The sequence below is a fragment of the Terrapene carolina genome, unplaced genomic scaffold (assembly GCF_002925995.2).
Source record: "Terrapene carolina triunguis isolate 2854851 unplaced genomic scaffold, T_m_triunguis-2.0 Scaffold67, whole genome shotgun sequence".
Classification (NCBI taxonomy): domain Eukaryota; kingdom Metazoa; phylum Chordata; order Testudines; family Emydidae; genus Terrapene; species Terrapene triunguis.
The window spans coordinates 2,315,635-2,335,077 of NW_020664418.1; the positions used below are offsets into that span (position 1 = coordinate 2,315,635).

At 51.5% G+C, this 19,443-nt stretch overlaps 1 protein-coding gene across 3 annotated transcripts in view; it reads left to right on the plus strand.

Moving 5' to 3' along the window:
• The window catches only part of NTN3 (netrin 3), a 100,532-nt gene that overhangs the window by 48,959 nt on the left and 32,130 nt on the right, over positions 1-19,443 (plus strand). For all 3 annotated transcript variants that reach the window (XR_002908056.3, XR_002908055.3, XM_024198903.3), the window contains exons 4-5: positions 8,638-8,787; positions 10,799-10,852. Coding sequence is in view for 1 of the 3 variants with exons in the window: in XM_024198903.3 (XP_024054671.1) it covers positions 8,638-8,787; positions 10,799-10,852 (204 nt within the window). In the remaining 2 variants the exon portion in view is untranslated. The remainder of the gene's footprint in view (positions 1-8,637; positions 8,788-10,798; positions 10,853-19,443) is intronic.

Here is a 19,443-nt window from a genome sequence, read left to right on the forward strand (position 1 = left end):
TTTGGGGTAGGGCAAGGCTGAGGGCAGTGGGTTGCGGGGAGCAGGGGGACTGTGGGGGAGGCTGTTGGAATGGGGGCAGGGACTGAGGGCAGTGGGTTCGGGGTGGGAGGTACAGGGGGAACAGGGTCAGGGTGGGGGCTGAGGGCAGTGGGTCGGGTGAAATGATCGGGGGGAGGGACTGTGGGGGAGGCAGAGGGAACAGGGTCAGGGGGGCTGAGGGCAGTTGGTTGAGGGTGGGGGTACAGGGGGGGACTGCAGGGGAGGCTGAGGGAACAGGGTCAGGGTGGGGCCTGAGGGCAGTGGGTCTGAGGGGAGCCCCCCCAGAGGGACCTGCCAGGGGGCCAGGTGAGCCCAGCAGTGCTTACCTGGAGCGGCTCCCAGGAAGCATCCAGCAGGCAGGTCCCTCCCAGTCCCTCTGGCCCCTTCCTAGGGTCGAGGGGAGGGGAGCAGGGGCGGGGGGGGGGCTCTCTGCCTGGCGGCCGCTGCCTGCTGCCGGAGTCTACAGGCCCCGCCCCGCTGCAGCACGCAGGGGAGTGAGACCTCCTCGCTGCCTCTCTGTGTGCCGGGGCAGGGGCAGGGCTGTGCTCTGCAGGCTCCTGGCGGCCAGGCGGGGGGCCCCGTGGGCTGGCGCCGCCGTGCCGGGAGCTCACTGCGCGCTGCCCCAGGGCCCAGGGAGGGAAGGTGAGCTGCGCTGGCGGCACCAGCTTGCCACGGTTCCCCCAGCGCGGCTGCCCTGTCAGCGCTTTTGGGTCTTTAAATAGCTGTCCGGGGGAAATCCCAGACATTTTTAGCTTTTTACAAATTCCCCCCGGACGGTTATTTAAAGACCGAAAAGCCGGACATGTCCGGGGAAACCCGGACATATGGTAACCCTACATTCAGAGGCAATTCTGCTGTGATTTTACAGCCAAGCTGGAGCCCGTGATGCACAAAGGAAGCCTGCTTGCTTACTCCGTTGCTCCTAGGGACAGATCCTGCAGGGCTCGGTGTGCTGCTGCTGAGGGCCTACAAGCCAGGCAGAAAAGGAGTAGAAGTGGCCTTCTTCCCAGTGGCTTTTGACATTCCCATGTTCCTAGATCCCAGACAGGGATTCTGCTCGCTAATTCAGACCTACCGGGAACACCAGGATTCCTGGCTAGGTGAGGAAGTGATGGGAATCTCTAAACACAGCTTGGCTGCTGCTGCTGTTCTATGGCAAGGAAGGCTACATTGTTCTAGGAAGAGGAAGGGGACTGAGAGGGAAGAGCTCCAGCATGCAATTCAGCAGGAGAGCTCTGCTCAATGACTCTGCACACTCAGCTGAATCTTTACCAGCACTCGCACTCCCGGTATGTGCTGCATGCAAAAGGCAGGTGTTTTGCCAGCCACATTTTTGGGTGAGCTGGAGAGCTGGCAGAATTTGCAAACACCCCCGGAATGTCACAAAGTTAGACAAAGCCAGGGGAACACTTGCACCAGGTCATCCTCTGCTGTATTGTCTGTGTTAAGCGGGAGGCTGGTCTTGTGGTAAAGGCACTCTGCTGTGACCCAGGTGAGTTTGGTCCCGTTCCTGGCTCTACCACAGACATCATGGGCAAGTCACTTCATCATTCTGCATCTATAAAATAGGGATCATCCTATTTCCTTTCTCCCACCGTGCTCTATCTTGTCAATTTGAATGGTAAACTCTTTGTAACCAGGATTATCTAAGTGGTTATATAGTGCTCAGCACAATGAAAGGGCCCTGGAGGTGTGATCTTAATACATATAATATGGAGCAACATTTCCACCATATGGGAACTGTAACATCTCTGCCACACCAACTGCCTGCTAATTCTCATGCGGAGCAGCGCAGTTAATGAGCCGCTCCAGCTCAGCCTTGTGCTGAAATGGACACAAGAGCAGGAGTACCCGGGAACCTACTGGGTGCGTTTTGCTTAGTGCACTAACAAGGCTTTTTATAAATTACATGTGCATGGCCAGGGGAAGGCTTCCAGGTGTCAGGAGGCAGGAGTGACCACGGGGCTAGAATTCCTGATTCGCTGCCATTTCCATTTGCAAGCCAAGCTTTAGGTCTGAGTGAAATGAATCAACTTGATGCACTGCAAGAGGAGTCTATATGGCAGCATTTCAACAACTAGCAATAAAGAAAGCCCAAAATAATAATCAAAATAGGACTACGAGCTATTCTAGCAGGCAAAACTAACTATGCTAGCTGTGGATGAGAACATGATCCAAGAAATTGTCCATAAAAGCAACAGGAAAGATGATTTTTCAAAGGCTTGTCAAATAGCTAAAGCCCAGAGTGCTCAAACGCTTGCAGAAAAGCAAGGCAATCTCCTTGTAGGTACAACATCTGCAGAGCAAATTGCTTCAGACTGGCAAATGCAGTCAAATGGCAATGGCAGAACTGTAGCTTTTCAATTGGGATACTGGAGCACAACTAGTGTTATTCCAGGGAAAATATAGAACAAGCTCACTAAGGAAACTGTTCAGATATCTGAAGCAAAGCTTGTTTCTTATTCAGGACAGGATATACCAGTGTAAAGGCAAGTAGCTAACACAATTGGTTTTAAAAACCAATACTATTAATAACTGTCCAAATATGAAATGGGGCTGCACTACCTGTGTTAGGACTTAACGCCTGCCAGACTTTGAAGATCTTTAAGTACCACATACACAGAGCACAGACGGTACCTTTGCAGAATTCCCAAGTGTATTACAGTGTCTAGGGTGTTTGGAGGGAGAATTAAGACAGATAAACTAGTAACTCCAGTAATCCATCCACCAATAGACAATGTAAAAACTGAACTTGGTAATATAGAAGAGCCTGGAAAACACAGAACAATTACAGGGTTAAGTCAGTGATTGTAGGTGAAAAGCCAAATAAACTGTGGCTATGCATTAATCCCTGTAATTTAAATAAAGCCATAAAAGGTGAGTGTTCTCCAGTGAAAACTGTTGAGGAGTAGCAACTAAGTTCTCAGACACAAAAAATGCTCAGCATTAGGTGCAAAGATATGTTTCTTGGCAAGTGAAGCTAGTCACTAAGTGAGTGACTTCATACAGTGTTCTGGGCCAGATCCTGACATCCAACCAAACTGCAGGCAGCACAGCTCAGGTACCATGATGCACCTCTCTGCTCTCCCTTTGGTCATGGCACCACCATGTTTAGGGCAGGTTCCCCACACTGAGAGCTGCTCCAACATATGCCAGATGCTTACAGTACCAAAGGGCAGAAAGTGAGGCTAGAGACTGGCTCAGGCAGCATCCTGGCTAGTCCCCCTTTCCGCTGGCCACATTCTCTTGTGCCAGCTGCAGCAGGAAAGAGAAGAGATGCCATAGGAGCCATGACACTAGCTCTGTGCCGCTCAAAGATCCCCCTTCCTGGTACTGGATGGGCCAGTTCTACAACCAGGATTGGTGGGAAGTGTGGCACAAGGCATGAAGAAACTACACCCAGATTGAAAAAGGGATAGTCCTGGGGGATGTAGCAAGACCCCATAGAAGGACTGGTTTCTCCAGCATGGATGCCAATGGACAGGTGATTAAGGACATCGCTTCCAACAAAACCTCAGTTACATAAACCTAAGCAGTTACCAGACATACAAACACAACTTGAAGAAAGACAAAGAAACAGACATGGAGAACTGCTTTCTAGACCGACGGCTGAGCAACCAGTGCCCCAGCAACACTCGATACTTGCCAGCAAGTTAAAAAACTATGGATTGGATAAGGTAGATAGAAAGCTGGCTAGATCATCGGGCTCAACGGGTAGTGATCAACATCTCGATGTCTAGTTGACAGCCGGTATCAAGCGGAGTGCCCCAGGGGTCGGTCCTGGGGCCGGTTTTGTTCAACATCTTCATTAATGATCTGGATGATGGGATTAATTGCACCCTCAGCAAGTTCGCGGATGACACTAAGATGGGGGGAGAGGTAGATACGCTGGAGAGTAGGGATAGGGTCCAGAGTGACATAGACAAATTGGAGGATTGGGCCAAAAGAAATTTGATGAGGTTCAACAAGGACAAGTGCAGAGTCCTGCACTTAGGAAGGAAGAATCCCATGCATTGCTACAGGCTGGGGGCTTATTGGCTAAGCAGCAGTTCTGCAGAAAAGGACCTGGGAATTACAGTGGACGAGCAGCTGGATATGAGTCAGCAGTGTGCCCTCATTGCCAAGAAGGCCCACGGCATGTTGGGCTGCATTAGTAGGAGCATTGCCAGCAGATCGAGGGAAGTGATTATTCCCCTCTATTCGGCACTGGTGAGGACACATCTGGAGTATTGCATCCAGTTTTGGGCCCCCCACTACAGAAAGGTTGTGGACAAATTGGAGAGAATCCAGCGGAGGGCAATGAAAATGATTAGGGGGCTGGGGCACATGACTTCGAGGAGAGGCTGAGAGAACTGGGCTTATTTAGTCTGCAGAAGAGAAGAGTGAGGGGGGATTTAATAGCAGCCTTCAACTACCTGAAGGGGGATTCCAAAGAGGATGGAGCTAGGCTGTTCTCAGTAGTGGCAGATGACAGAACAAGGAACAATGGTCTCAAGTTGCAGTGGGGGAGGTCTAGGTTGGATATTAGGAAAAACTATTTCACTAGGAGGGTGGTGAAACACTGGAATGGGTTACCCAGGGAGGTGGTGGAATTTCCATCCTTAGAGGTTTTTAAGGCAAAGCCTTGGCTGGGATGATTTAATTGGGGTTGGTCCTGCTTTGAGCAGAGGGTTGGACTAGATGACTTCCTGAGGTCTCTTCCAACCCTAATCTTCTATGATACCCCTGCAGCATAGTCACAGTCATGTATTGTACCAACAGGCAGAGATGCCAGAGGAATCATTAGAGTTGTTTAAAACACCTGAGCCATTCCAGGCATCTGTCGTGCGAGGAGATGAACATGCCCATTGCTCTAGTCCAGAGAAAGGCAAAGTAGTATTGCTATTAAGAGTCAATAGCCATGGGGTTGGCATGATGAGTTATACAGTTTGTTGCTCTCTGGCGTCACTTCTGTAGTTGTTGACATAACTCAAGCTCCTAGATTGAGAGACGGCTGATAACTAACCACCTGCATCACGTCTATGAGATGTTAACATTCCTGCATCTCAGTCTTGCTGCATAAGACCCCTCTGCCCATGTGGAGGGGCATTTTCTGGCACTCTGTTGGCGTGGAGGGTGTGTGAGTCTCGGTGGAAGTTTCCGGAGTTCTGCCCTCGAGAGCGTGTGTGTCGTTGCTGTGGCTGCCCCGTGGGAAGTCTGGAGCAGAGTCGAGGCCATGGAAAGGGAGTCGGGATGAAGCAGTGAGAGGCATGGACTCAGACATGTCCAGTGAGGTTCAGGGGAAGGTGCTGGGTTGGGTTCAGTGCAAACTGAAGCCTCATGTTAAAGAAGCTGTGTGGGCAGGGGCTAGCCAGAGCCATAGACTGAGGTGAGAGCTAGTGTGTGACTGGCTCCAGGGCGTGACTGGCTCTGGGTTACCCCATAGTCCAGCCCAGGGACCTGGTCAGTGTCACACTGCAGATCAGCTCTAGGGGCCCACACAGGATCCCCCAGGACATGGCCCCAGGGGTCTTCTCAGGGTCTCTGCTGACTCCCTCGTGTTTCGAGGAGAGCTAGTGAAGCTATGGATTGCTAAGTGAGGCATTACAGGCCCCCACAGTCCTGGTACTAAAGCATGCTAGGGCTGAAGAAAGGCCCTGTGTTTCTGAAGGCCCCTTGCCATGCCAGGACTCCCTCATCTGCTGCCATTTGTTATCACAGCTGAGCCCCCCAAATACCCTTGCCAGAAACACGTACATTTCCAATCCCAGCCAAGATCTGATAAGGACCAAAGCATCTGTTCCACATTAGGCACTGCATGCTCTTGTTTCTTGCCGAGCATGAGAAGGCCTGGTGAGCAGGGATGCTGTGTTCCGACGAGATCCCATCTGGTGAAAATTAGGGAAATGATAACATCTTTGCGGGGGCACAAGGGGAGTTGGTTTTGGTTGGCTTTGGAGTCACGTTTGGCTATTAAACTGATGGAAACCTAGATACCTTTCCCAGTTCTTAAACAGCCCGAGTCCTAAGCTGGCTGATGGGACAGTCATCTCCAGCTTTGGCAGCTTCTCTCCGTCCTGCGACTCTCCCATCAAGCACTCACTACAGAATGAGTAAACCTTGTGGCTGTAGGACTGGGACAAGGGAATGAGCCAGTTTTGGTCCTCCCCATGGAGCTGGAGATCAGATGTGCTGGGAAGCACCAAGAAGACCCACTTCAGATTCATCCCATGGCTCTAGAGCCAGAGAGGAAGATGTGAAAGCAAGAACCATGAAGGAATAACTTCACTTCCATCCCCTGGGTATAGCTCCTGGGATGAGGGAGTGAAAGGGAAAGACCCACTCTGAGTCCTTCCAGTGAAGACAGGAGACTCAGGAGACCCATGCCCCACCTGACTCTAGCTTATCTGTGTCTTCTGATGAGGGGAGATTGGACTATGGAAGTGTGTGTGTGTGTGTGCACGTGTGTGTGTGTGTAAGGTGGAAACTGTATTCCAGTCCTGGTTCTAGCACTCATCCCCTCTGAGAGAGAATCACCCCATCACTATGAAAGAATGAGAAGATGGGTCTCGTTGCTAAGCATGGCTATGATACAAGCAGCGTTACTGGACTGAAGCTTTCATCCCAGTCCCTCAGCTTCCTCCTTGAGGGTGTCAGTGGTTTGGTTCAGCAAATTCCTGCTGCATCAGCAAAAGTGTTGCAACCTCACGGGTGTTCCATTCATTGCAGTACCTTTCATCCTGTGAGCTTGACCCACTGCTCCAGGCTTCAAGACCTCCTCTCTTGCCTCTGTAGACAGAGCGAGGGAGATAGCATAGAGGTCAGGAGTAGCTGGAAGGCAGGAGGGAGGAGTCCAGACCATTAAGCCGAGGAGCAGCACAGCTGTGGTTGCTTACAAGACACTGAGCGACTGGTATGGATGGATCACCAGCGATGACACAGGCGTTGCCTCTCCTCTCCCCTGCTCTGCGCTGCCCCTTTGCCAGTACGCTGGGCTCACCACCGGCTGTGGCACGCACACTCCTCATCTTGCCAATAATAAAAACGAGCAGAGTATTGTAAGTGGTTTTCCCTTTTTCTGACACAAACCAGGGTCGGTTTTTACACATTTTTTCCAAAGTTAAAAATCCCCTGCTGGAACCCAACCCTTTTATTTCTTTCTCTCTCCTCCTCCTTTTTCCCTCCCTCCCCTCTTTCACAAGGCTGCAATTAGTTACCTTTAATGAGCCTTAACACTCTCTCTTTCACCCTGCCCCCCCCCCTGCCTGCTCACGATTGGCTAATTGATGGGGCCAGCTGGCTGGAGAGCCCCTGGAAATTCCTCCCAGGTTCCGCAAGGTCCTCTGAAGCAGCTGCAGCTGGGTTCACCTTAAGGTAGGGAAGGGGGGTGGGAGAAATTGGCTGTTCTGATGTCCGAAGTTCAAATGATGGCAGACAGCTGTAAGTGCCGATTCAAACACGCTGAGCTCTAGGGACTGAACCTGAGGAGATTTAACTGAAAAGAGGTCATGCCCTGCTCCAAGCCCTTTATGAAAAGAAACACACAGTAGGAGCATCCTCTGGCTAGATCTCTGTGCTAGGAATGAGATGGGAATTCCAGCTCTATGCTTCTCTGATCCTGGAGGCTGCTTCTCTAGTGGACCCCCATCCCTGACTGAGGGGGGTCTACCTTCTCCCATGGGTGAGAAGAGAATTCATTCTCCAGATTTCAGTCCTGACCCATCCCACTTTTATCTGTTTCACCCTGCCTTGAGATTCCCATGACGCCACTTGCATTGCTCAAGGCTCTTTCCTCTCAGGAGAATCCTCTGGGGAGTTTCAAAACTCAGTCTCCTTTATATTTTGTCACTGGAGCTAATGTGTTTATCCAAGTGATAGGCTGTTAGCTGTAGTTGGTGCTAGATGTAGTGCAGGCGTGTGTTCTGCAAACTGCTCCTACTTAGTTTTGTCAAGGCACTTCAGTCTTGACTGGCAGCAGCTCCTGCTATTTCAGTTCCACGCCCCACCCAGCTTTGCCAATGCCCCGTAGTCCTACCTTTGTATTCATTATGCAGTAAATTAGTGTGTGTGCAAACAGCCTGTGCAGTACTTACATCACACGCATGCCCTCACTTACACAAATGGGCTCCTGCATGCCAAAGTGTTTGGAGGGGGGCGGTTCTTCGTACAAACACCTGTAGAGACAATCACTGCCATTTTTCATTAGTCACTGGTCACCATTCGTTATTCTTCTGTGTAAAAATTTCAGTCGTCCAATCAGGGATTAGCAACAATACCATTTGATTCAGGTCACCAGTCACATGCCACAAATACCAGATCATGAATAGCCAGTTGTGAGCAGCCCTTTGGTTTAAAATTGTTTATCTGAAAGTTTCAGTGAATACATTAAACCCATACACAGAAAATCAGGCTTGGTTAATGAACAGAAAAGAAGGTCTAAATGAGCTGAGTAATACCTCCAGCCGGATTTATGGTGTTTTAACGATATTTTGTTCATTTTCAGACTGTGTGCAATGGCTGTTATCAGAGACATGTCCTGTTCAGCACAGAGGGCTGTGTGTAAAATACATCTATTCCCTTTCTTTTAGCAGCATTTCTCTTTCTCTCTCGTTTTCTCAGCTTGTGACTGCCACCCTGTTGGCGCAGCCGGTAAAACCTGCAACCAGACCACCGGGCAGTGCCCATGCAAAGATGGTGTGACAGGGCTCACCTGCAATCGCTGTGCCAAGAGCTACCAGCAGAGCCGGTCACCTGTGGCTCCTTGCATCAGTGAGTAATGCTGTCAACAATGCCTAGTTCCAATGTTGGTGTGTTCTAGACCTCCAGTTCCTCCTTTGCCATCTCGACAAGTGCAAGATCTTATAGCTATTTTGTTATCTGGGGCTGTGAAGTGCTTCCCTGCTGCCAGGGACTGTGAGATCATTGGCTCTTAGAAACTAAGCAGGGCTGGCATGGGGCAGCAGTTCGGTAGGACCTCTTCAGGGAGCACCACATGCTAGTGGATCCATACCCTCAGGGGCTCTGCGCTGCTGGAGAACATCTTTTGAATGACCCCGCAGCTATGTGGGAGCTCTGCACAAGAGGATTTCTATCTCTACTCACTTCCTTCTCTTTCATCTAGCTCCCCCGTGGCTGCTCTCTGCACTGGCAGCCAGGCCAGTGTCCCAGCTCCCACAGCTGTGCTGGACTGAAGCTGAACTGGAAGCCTTGGGGAGGCTGTAAGATTCTTTCCATGCTCCTTGCCCCAGGGAGGCCAGCAGTGGGAAGAGATTAAAGGTGGCAGCTGCGTTGTGCTGACGGGAATGGGATGCTCCTAGTTCCGCTCCCTTGCAGGAGCACAACGGGGCAGAGTGGGGACCCCGTAGTGCACAGAGTCAGCTAGCTGGCATCTCTCTCCCCCCGCTGATTGCAGTGCTGCAGGGAGCACAGCAATGGCTCTCGGGGCTGAGATGGGCAGCTCTGGTGGTTTCTCTAAAGGTCTCCTGGAAGCCTCCAGTTCCTCTTTATCTTGCATCATCAACAGCAGAGCTGTCCCAGCAGGATCATCGGATGCCTGGCCTGGCTCTCTTGTCCAGAGAGCAGCACTGGCTGGGAAGAGGAGATATGTGAGCAGAGAACATCTCTTCCAGAGGTTGGCTGGTGCCAGGGTGTAGGCAGGGAGACAGTGCTGCTGCACAGGCCAATAGAGAACATGACACAGAACACGGTGGCCTTGTCCCTCACTGCCACTTATCTGCCAGGGCTCCCAGCATGTCACCCCTCTGCACGGTCTAAGCTAGTCAACCTGGAGCTAGACGGTGCTGTCTGAACACGAGTGACCATGGCAATGGTATTTATAGGATCAGGCTGGTGCACAGTGCTGAGTGCCCTACACCACCATATGGAGCGGGGGGAAATGGGTGAGTCCTGCTCTTGATCTCAGAACGTCTATTGTAATAAATCCATTACCACATAGGACTTCAGGGTTGTGGCTGTGCTGCCAGCTTGGATACTTGGAACTTCATGGCAACTGTGGAGACAGAACTTAGAGCCTCATGCTCCTGAAACACAGAATGCCCCCTTTCCAACCACGTGAGCTAAAGGAGAATCTGCTTCCAGCACAGGGCCAGGCACCCTGGTTGAGCAGTTCCGACTCTACCCCCATACAGGCAATGGTAACACATTCACACTGCCCAGCTGATTACAAAAGAGTGGCTTGCTCTGTCTCACTGGATACCGGGCCAAATTCTGCCCCTGGTTGCATCAGTGCAAGTCTGGAGAAGGGCTGCACTGAAGTCAATGTAAAACTCCCATTTTCTTCAATGGTGCCAAGATTCAGTCCTAATTATAGTGGGCCAAATCCCCCCGGTGTTAACTCCATTGAAATCATCAGAGTTATGCCAGTCTTGGCTCATTGACTTCAGTGGAGTTATTCTAGATTCACCCTGAAAACAGAACCAGCGCCCACTATGAATGAAGCTCGTTAATCCTCTATATGAATCCTTTGGGGGGTGTTTTTCCTGGGCTTATCCCCTGGGGAACCCTAAAACTCCCAGGGCTCCCTCTAGCCTCACTGGCAGGGACAACAAGGGGGATGTACTATGATGCACTCCCTCTTAGTGCCCGGCATGTCCCTATGGCAGAAGCAAAGGAAACCAGCAGGGGGCGCTGCTTTGTCCTTTCTTGCTGCTAGCAATAGACTCTCCACCAGCAGAAGCAGGGGAGGGGGTATAGGTTTTGACCAACCCCGCTGTTGGAAAGCAAGCACCCTTCCTTAAGAATCTCACCCTTTCTTTTCCAGAGATTCCTGCCATCAACCCAACCTCCGTGGTCACCAGCACAGAAGAGCCGGCAGGTGAGTGCTCTAAATCCCGGGATACAAAAGACATAAGAACACTATCTGGGCACCTTGCAGCTATTCCTGTCTAATTGTATTTTCCCCTTGCCATTCCCAGAAGACTCCCCACTCTCCCCTTATTTAAGCGTGCACTGGCATTGAACACCGAATAGTCTCCTCATGCCCAGCTTGGTTGCAGAGAGCAAGCAGCTAGGTCTCCTCCAGCGAAAAATAAAATGTGCAAATGAGGTTTTAAATCCTATTTATTTTTGGAACCCAACCAAAGAAACTTGACAGGAGTCCTATGAGCCTGCCTGCACTCTGGCCAGGAGCAGCCCACCCCGCTCGAGGGAGGGGACCTAGTGCTTTCTCACACTGGGATTCAGCGGGGGTTTGTTTCTTTAATCCTCTCCAAACACAAAAGATTTCCCCTGAGTGCTCTTTGCCTCAGCATCAGCCGCCTCTGGGGAACATGTGGTTTCCAAGTCTGCTGTTCTTGTTCCAACGCTCTCGGGCCATGGCATCTGTCCCACAGCTGCGCCGTCCAGTGGCAGGTTGAGAAATGGGTCAGCTTGCACCACCGGAACACATGTTGAGTTCTCTTTTCAGAACCAGATGGGGCCTGGCCCTCGGATGGGTACTTCCCCCCATCCCTGCACTCCCACACAAGGGCCTGGCATAGTTGCTGTCCTGGCATTCTCCTGAGAGCAGGGAGCTCCTGGCCTGCCTAAGCAGACAGAAAGCATTGCTGGCTACAGCTGATTTCTGAGCATCCCTGAACAGCCATGGTTTGAAATGGAGGACTGGCCTCCTGTTGCTAGCTCCTCCAATGGCTTCCCTCCACCTATCTGCATAGCCTCCTTTCCTCCCGGACTGGGCTTGAGCCAGCTGCCTCTCTGTTTTCTGAGAGGCTAGAACTACAGGGTAATGGTGCACACTTGATGGGAAGGGGAGAGAGAAGCCAAGTGTCAGCTGCATAGCGATGGCATGGTAAACCCATAATGTCTCGCAGCCTCTACAGGAGGCTCGGCTCTGAGTTAAGCAGGAGAGGTAACAGGATTGATACCTATGGGAAACCTAGGAGAGTGCTTTGACAAGGAGAAACAGCTGTCCATCACAGTCCCTGGAGCTATCTAAGAGGAAGGAGCAGGACTGTTTTAATGGAACTCCACCCACCCCTGCTAGATCCTGCGGGCAGGTTAGTGGCACCTCATGGTCCACAAGCCAAAGACTGATGATAGCAAGAGCAAGGCCTTCTGTCCTCAGGCCTCATGACATCATCCTTCAATATGATGGACTCTATCTCCATCGAAGGCCCTGTTCTGAAATCTAGGCCTGGATAGGGTCTCAGATATTGCAGCAGAGGAGATGCTGCTGCAGGGGACCCATCCGCATCGAAGGAGAGGGATTAGAGATAGGATGGCATTGACAGCATTGCTAGCATGGAGGGATGGTGACCTGAGCAAAGGCCTGACCTGGTAAATTGTCTCTCAAAGGGGAAGTATCGACAGTCTTTCTCATTAGACATCCAGACAATTCCACTGCTTTGCACTACCCCAGAGAGGCACAGGTTTGATTTCCAGGTGGTGGCTTGGACTTCCTCAAACTCTTTTAGAAACTGTGCTTCTCAGATGGGCCAGTACTCAGTCAGGCCAGGCTCCTAGATACCATAGTAATGATTTTGGGATGGAGGGATAGATAGATAGATGTGGTGAATCTTTTACACAAAGCATGCTGCTATCTCCTTGCAGTGCTGCCATGTTTGTGCCTGAGTCCGGATAAAGAGTCCAGACTGATATAGCAGCCAACTGACAGTCTTCTGACTAGCTCTACTGCTGGCTGTGACCTGACACATGTGGTGATGGAAGAGTAAAGCAATCTCTTTGCTTCCCTCATCACTGTGGTAGAGGAGCCACTGTTTTTTAGGTCACATTTTCCTCCCCATCCCCATGTAATCCTTCCATCTAATCTGTCTGTCGCCTGTATTTCTGAGGTGTTTATTGCCATAGTAATAGTCTCCAAAGCAACCTCCAACTCACTCTGTATCCATCTGTAGTGTTCCTTATTGGCTAGTCAAAGAGCAGGGGAGGAAGGGAGTGTAAGGGTCTCTGACACTTTTTTCTTCTTCCCATCATACTACTCCCCTCAAGGTCTTGGTCTTCTCATACACCTCAGCATGAAAATAGCAGACATCCTACCCAGTTTCCACTCCTGGCCGATAGCACACATGGGGATTATGGTGCTAAGATGACACCAAATGCATGTTCTTGCTGCTCAGCACTTCCTCAGGGTCAGCCAGCCACCTTCTCGAGAGCTTCCCCCATAGCTGGCTGAGATCAGGAGACTCCTTGTAACGATCATGTGTTTGGACAAGTCCCTGACAGGGTGGGGTAGCATGGGCTTTCTGCATCATAGCACCTCCATGTTGTCAAGATGCCAGGTTGTCTCATGCCACTTCTGCTTTCCTAGTGTGAATGAGCTCCTATGGACAGGTCATGGCCCCCAAGTACATATGGAGGATGTAGCTCAACAACATGAAGTCTGGAGGTGTAGAACAAAGGGGATCCTTAGTGATCTCTCCCAGCCTCCTCAACCCCTCCTGCCTTACCCAAACTGGGCACACAGTGATCCCCCTACAGCAGATCCCCCCCAGCCCTTTGTGGAGTTAGTAATCTCTGCCCCCCACCCCCCAGCACATCTGTGAAGTCGCTTTTTAGTGCTAGGAGTTCTGTTGGAAAGTTCTTGCACGTCTCCCTCTGACATGGGCTCATGTCAGAGGGAGTATTTGCAAGTCCTTCTCCCAGCCTGGCTCAAGGGAGGACCCTTCAACAACAGACTGTCAGTGTTTTGGGGCATTTTCTGAGTCCCACAGATCTGTGGGGCCCCCACCTGGCCCACTTTTTTTTTTAAATATTCAGAGATTGACTGTGTTGGTTGCTTTATTTTTCCAACGAAAGTCACTTCAGTGTGAGCTGGAGTTGGCTGCATGTTTTATGGACTAGTGAAGATACCTCCCCGGGCCAGACTCCCAGCTGGTGTGAACTGGCCTGGCTCCGTTGACTGTAATGGAGCTACGCCAATAGCTGAGGCTTTGACCCACTGTCTCCAATGGAGCTGCAGATGAAGAGCTGGCTCATAGTATATCAACATAATGTCAAACTGGAGTGACATTTATATTTTTGTAGCCTAGCCTATAGTGTCTATAAAATACACTTCATTTCATGCAACAAGCATGGCATAGGGACAGTTCTCTGTAAGTCAAGTGACTTGTGCAGTATAACTGGACAAATAATAAGGGCTGTGATGAATTCTCGACAGTGTTTCCTGGCTGGGGAGGCTGACAATAGACCAACATACTCTGTGCTCCTACATTGTTCCCTAAAGAACCTCCTGCTGGAGGAGACTGGGACTCTGACAGCCACCCACCCCCACAGCTCTTCTACACATCATTCCTGACAGTGCCTTCAAGTGGGGGCAGCTAGGATTGGAGTTCCACAAAGCAGCACCCCTGCCCCATTCCCTCCAGTCTGAAATGGGATAGGGAGCTGTGAGATCCCCCAGCAGGAGTCCTTTGTCCAATCCCTACAGTCCCTCCTGCTGGGATAGTGAGGATTGGTAGAACTGTGACCAACATATCCACTGTTACCTAGCAACTCCTGCTTGAGAGGCTGAGCTTGGTACCACAAGATGAGCGCCGATGCAGTCCACTCTGCCATTCAGGGGCTCCATTTTTCATTCCTACCTCTGGTGAGAAGAAGGTGGGGAATCCGAAAGAATTTCTTTGGTCTTCATTGTTGGGCAGGAAGGATTGTGGGGAATAAATTCAAGACAACTTCCCAGGTCACTTGGAAATAGAAGCTTTTTGCTTTTGGCCATTAGAAGTCCTAATCAGGAACATCAAAGAATGGACATTTTGGAAAGGAAACAAATGTTTTTTTCCGTAAGTGTTTGATCCCAAGACTTGAGTGCACTTTGAAAGGAGTTAATCAATGTACCCCGCCCAACCACAGTGCTTTACAAATAGGATGGTCTTAGAAATAGATCCTAATATTTTCAGCCGAATGAAAATAAATCAGACTTGATGGAGACCTTAGTGTTTATTTTGCTTTAGTGGAGCGGGCCTGTGTTAAGCTGCTTGAAGTTTTATCTAAGGGGTTATTTTTAAAAGATTTTTGGCTTCTAACTCAAGTATCGTCAGTGCAGAATCCATTCCAGGAGGGCACAGAAATCCAGTTCAGGTCCCTCTTTCTCTTAGATACACAGATTTTTAAAACCAGAAGAAGGGACCATTATGATCATGTTGTCTGACCTCCTATGTAACAGACCAGAGAACCCAGCTACATCAAGGCCATAACATCTGGTGGAGCTAGAGTACAGGACAGCCCAGGAATTGGGTCTGGGGTCTGCTTCTCCCTGGAGCTGTACCTATGGGCCATTCCAGGAGGGCACAGAAATCCAGTTCAGGTTCATAGGTGGTCAGAAAATTTTCACTGCAATGCAGCTTTGATGAAATAAGTAAAAATCCAGTGCCATTCTTGTCCTGCCCTGCTCTGCTCAAGTTCCTCTTCCCCCAGTGGCATTGTCTCTCAAGTCTGTATATATCCATACCCTTGGGTCTGTCCTCCTCTTTGCAACCCCTCCAGGCTGGCATGCTGTGTCCACCTCAGGCTTCTCTTTCCGAGGCTGGGCCTCAGAGGGCACTCTTGTGCAGGTTGTCAATCCTGGATCCTCCCAACAGCTGCTGAAAGGAGGGAGAGGGGGAGGCAGGTACAGAAGCTAGAGGACCAGACTGGCAGACCTGGTCACTGGGGAGCCTGATTCCTAGCCCCACCCCTTCACTGAGGCCCCACCACTTCGCTGAGGCCTTGCCTCCCACTCACTACATGCCCCCTCCATCGATGGCTCGTTCTCCTCCACCCTCACTCACTTTCACTGGGCTGGGGCAGGGAGTTGGGGTGTGGGAGGGGGTGAGAGCTCCAGCTTGGGGAGTGGGCTCTGGGGTGGGGCTGGGGATGAGGGGTTTGGGGACAGGAGGGGGCTCCAGGCTGGGGGGTGGGCCGAGGGATTTGGAGTGTGGGAGGGGGCTCCGTGTTGACGCAGGGGGTTGGGATGCAGGAAGGGGTATGGGCTCTGGGCTGGGGGTGTGGGCTCTGGGCTGGGTCTGGGGATGAGGGGCTTGGGGTGCAGGAGGGTGCTCTGGGCTGGGATTGAGGGGTTCGGAGGGCTGGAGGGGGATCAGGCTGGGGCAGGGGGTTGGGGTGCAGGATGGGGGTATGGGCTCTGGGCTGGGGGTGCAGGCTCTGGCGTGGGGCCAGGGATGAGGGGTTTGGGGTTCAGGAGGGGGCTCCAGGTTTGGGGGGGCTCAAGGCTGGGGCATGGAGTTGGGGCTCGGGGTTGGAGCGTGGGCTTACCTTTGGCAGCTCCCGGTCAGTGGCACAGCAGGACTAAGGCAGGCTCCCTGTCTGTCCTGGCTCCACGCTGTTCTCCGGAAGTGGCCAGCAGGACTGGCTCCTGGGCGGGCGGAGTGCGGGGGGGGGGTGGCAGGAGGCTCGACGAGGTGTGCTCTTGCCTGCAGGCACTGTCTCCCCCCCCCGCCCCAGCTCCCATTGGCTGCGGTTCCCGGCCAATGGGAGTGCGGAGCCGGTGCTCAAAGCGGGGGCAGCACGTGGAGCCCCATGGCCCCCCCACCTAGGAGCTGGACCTGCTGGCTGCTTCCAGGGCACAGCGCAATGCCAGGACAGGCCTTAGCCCTGTAGCACCGCCAACTGGACTTTTAACAGCCCGGTTGGCGGTGCTGACCAGAGCCGCCAGGGTCCCTTTTCAACCAGGCATTCTGGTCAAAAACTGGACACCTGGCAACCCTACCAGCTGGTCCTGTTCCTTTGGCAATCTGGCAAAGCCTCTTCCTATTGCCTTCCATTACTTCATCCCTTCCTGGTGGTGGGAAATGCAGACTCAAATCTAAGCCTGTCTCTGATTTTTATTGCTGTTATTATTGTTTTGCCCTGGTGAAAAGGGATGGACCATGCCACGGCTGAGAGCTGGGCAGGTGTTGGGCAGACTTGGCCCTTGCCATGCCCCACCCCCGAGCTCAAGTGGAGGCTGACATTCATGCTGAACACAGCAGTGATTTTATGATCTCTACCAGGACTGAAATCACAACACTCATTGGGCCATATTCATCCCAGTCTCTTAAGGAGCTCGATTGATTTAGCCTAACAAAGAGAAGGTTAAGGGGGGATGAGATTCCAGGCTGTAAGTGCCTATGTGGGGATCAAACATTTGCTAATCAGTCTAGCAGACAAAGGTCTAACAAGATCCAATGGGTGGAATTTGAAACTAGACAAATTCAGACTTGGAATAAGGTGAAAATTTTTAATGGTGAGAGTAATTGACCATGATGGGAATGACTTATTGAGGATCATGGAGCAGCCTCCATCAGTGGCAATTTGTAAATTGAGACTGGTCGTTTTACTAAAAGCTCTGCTCCAGGAATTGTTTGGGGCAGGTCTCTGACCTGCGTGATACAGGAAGTCAGCCTAGCTGATCACAATGGTCCCGTCTGGCCTTGGACTCTGTAAACGCCTGCCGTCCATGGGAGCAGCTGCCATGACATCGCAGGCACAATGATGCAAGGTATACAGGTGATGCGGGGGTGGGGGGATGGGTAATTCTTCCCTAAATTACACTGATGTAAATAAGCCGTAGTACCACTGAAGTCAGTGGAGGTTCCCTGGTTTAACAGGGTGTAGGTGAGAGGAGGGACAGGTCCAGAGCCTGTCTCTGTGGGAGGAGAATAAGGTTGAAGTCAGTCAGACAGCAGGTGTCAGTGACTGAAAGTGGTAGAGCAGAGTACCTGACACCCATGTGCATTCAATGGGTGGGCAACGTACTCCTCCTTTATCTTACACCTTCCTGTTACTCCTGTTACCTCTCTGCCACGCCTCCCCCCTTCCATGCCCCACAGGCCCAACTCTGCCCCCATTGTATGGTGAAAGGTTTCAGTGGTAGCTGTGTTAGTCTGTATCCGCAAAAAAAACAAGGAGTCCTTGTGGCACCTTAGAGACTAACAAATGTATTTGGGCATAAGCTTTCATGGGCTAGAACCCACTTCATCAGATGTATGAAGTAAAAAATACAGGAGCAGGTATAAATACATGAAAGGATGGGGGTGCTTTACCAAGTGTTAGATCAGTCTAACGAGATAAATCAATTAACAGCAGGATACCAAGGGAAGAAAAATAACTTTTGAAGTGGTAAGAGAGAGGCCCATTACAGTTGACAAGAAGGTGTGAGTAACAGTAGGGAGAAATTAGTATTGGGGAAATTAAGGGTATGTCTACACTACGAGGGTAGTTCGATTTCACTTAAATCGAATATGTGGAATCGATATTGCAAAGTCGAACGTGTGTGTCCACACTAAGGACAGTAATTCGACTTTGTGAGTCCACACTAACGGGGCAAGCGTCGACATTGGAAGCGGTGCACTGTGGGCAGCTATCCCACAGTTCCCGCAGTCCCCGCTGCCCATTGGAATTGTGGGTCGAGCCGCCAATGCCTTCTGGGTAAAAAAAATGTGTAGAGGGTGCTTTTGGGTAAGTGTCGTCATCCGTCCGTCACTCCCGCCCTCCCTCCCTGAAAGCGCCGGCGGGAAATCAGTTCGCGCACTTTTCTGGTCAGTGACAGCGCGGACGCCACAGCACTACGAGCATGGAGCACGCTGCGACCATCGCTGCAGTTGTGGCCGTTCTCAACACCTCGCAGCTTCTCATCCACCTTTCCCAGAGGCAGATACAGAGAAATCAGGCGAGGAGGCTACGGCAGCGGGTTGAGGATCTGAAGTCTGAGAGTAGCACAGACCTGTCAGAAACCACGAGACCCAGCGCCGAGGACATCACGGTGGCAATGGGTCATGTGGATGTGGTGGAACGGCGATTCTGGGCCTGGGAAACAAGCACGGACTGGTGGGACCGCATAGTGCTGCAGGTCTGGGATGAATCACAGTGGCTGCGAAACTTTCGCATGCGGAAGGGGACTTTCCTGGAACTTTGTGAGTTGCTGTCCCCTGCCCTGAAGCGCAATGACACCCGGATGCGAGCAGCCCTGACTGTCCAGAAGCGAGTGGCCATAGCCCTCTGGAATCTTGCAACGCCGGACAGCTACCGGTCAGTCGCGAACCAGTTTGGCGTGGGCAAATCTACCGTGGGGGTTGTTGTGATGCAAGTAGCCAACGCAATCGTTAAGGTACTGCTCTCAAAGGTAGTGACCCTGGGAAACGCGCAGGTCATCATAGATGGCTTCGCCGCGATGGGATTCCCAAACTGCGGTGGGGCTATAGATGGAACTCACATCCCTATCCTGGGACCGGACCACCAGGCCAGCCAGTACATCAACCGAAAGGGCTACTTTTCTATGGTGCTGCAAGCACTGGTGGACCATAGGGGACGTTTTACCAACATCAACGTCGGATGGCCGGGCAAGGTTCATGACGCTCGCGTGTTCAGGAACTCAGGCCTGTTTAGACGGCTGCAGGAAGGTATTTACTTCCCGGACCACAAAATAACTCTTGGGGATGTGGAGATGCCTACAGTGATCCTCGGGGACCCAGC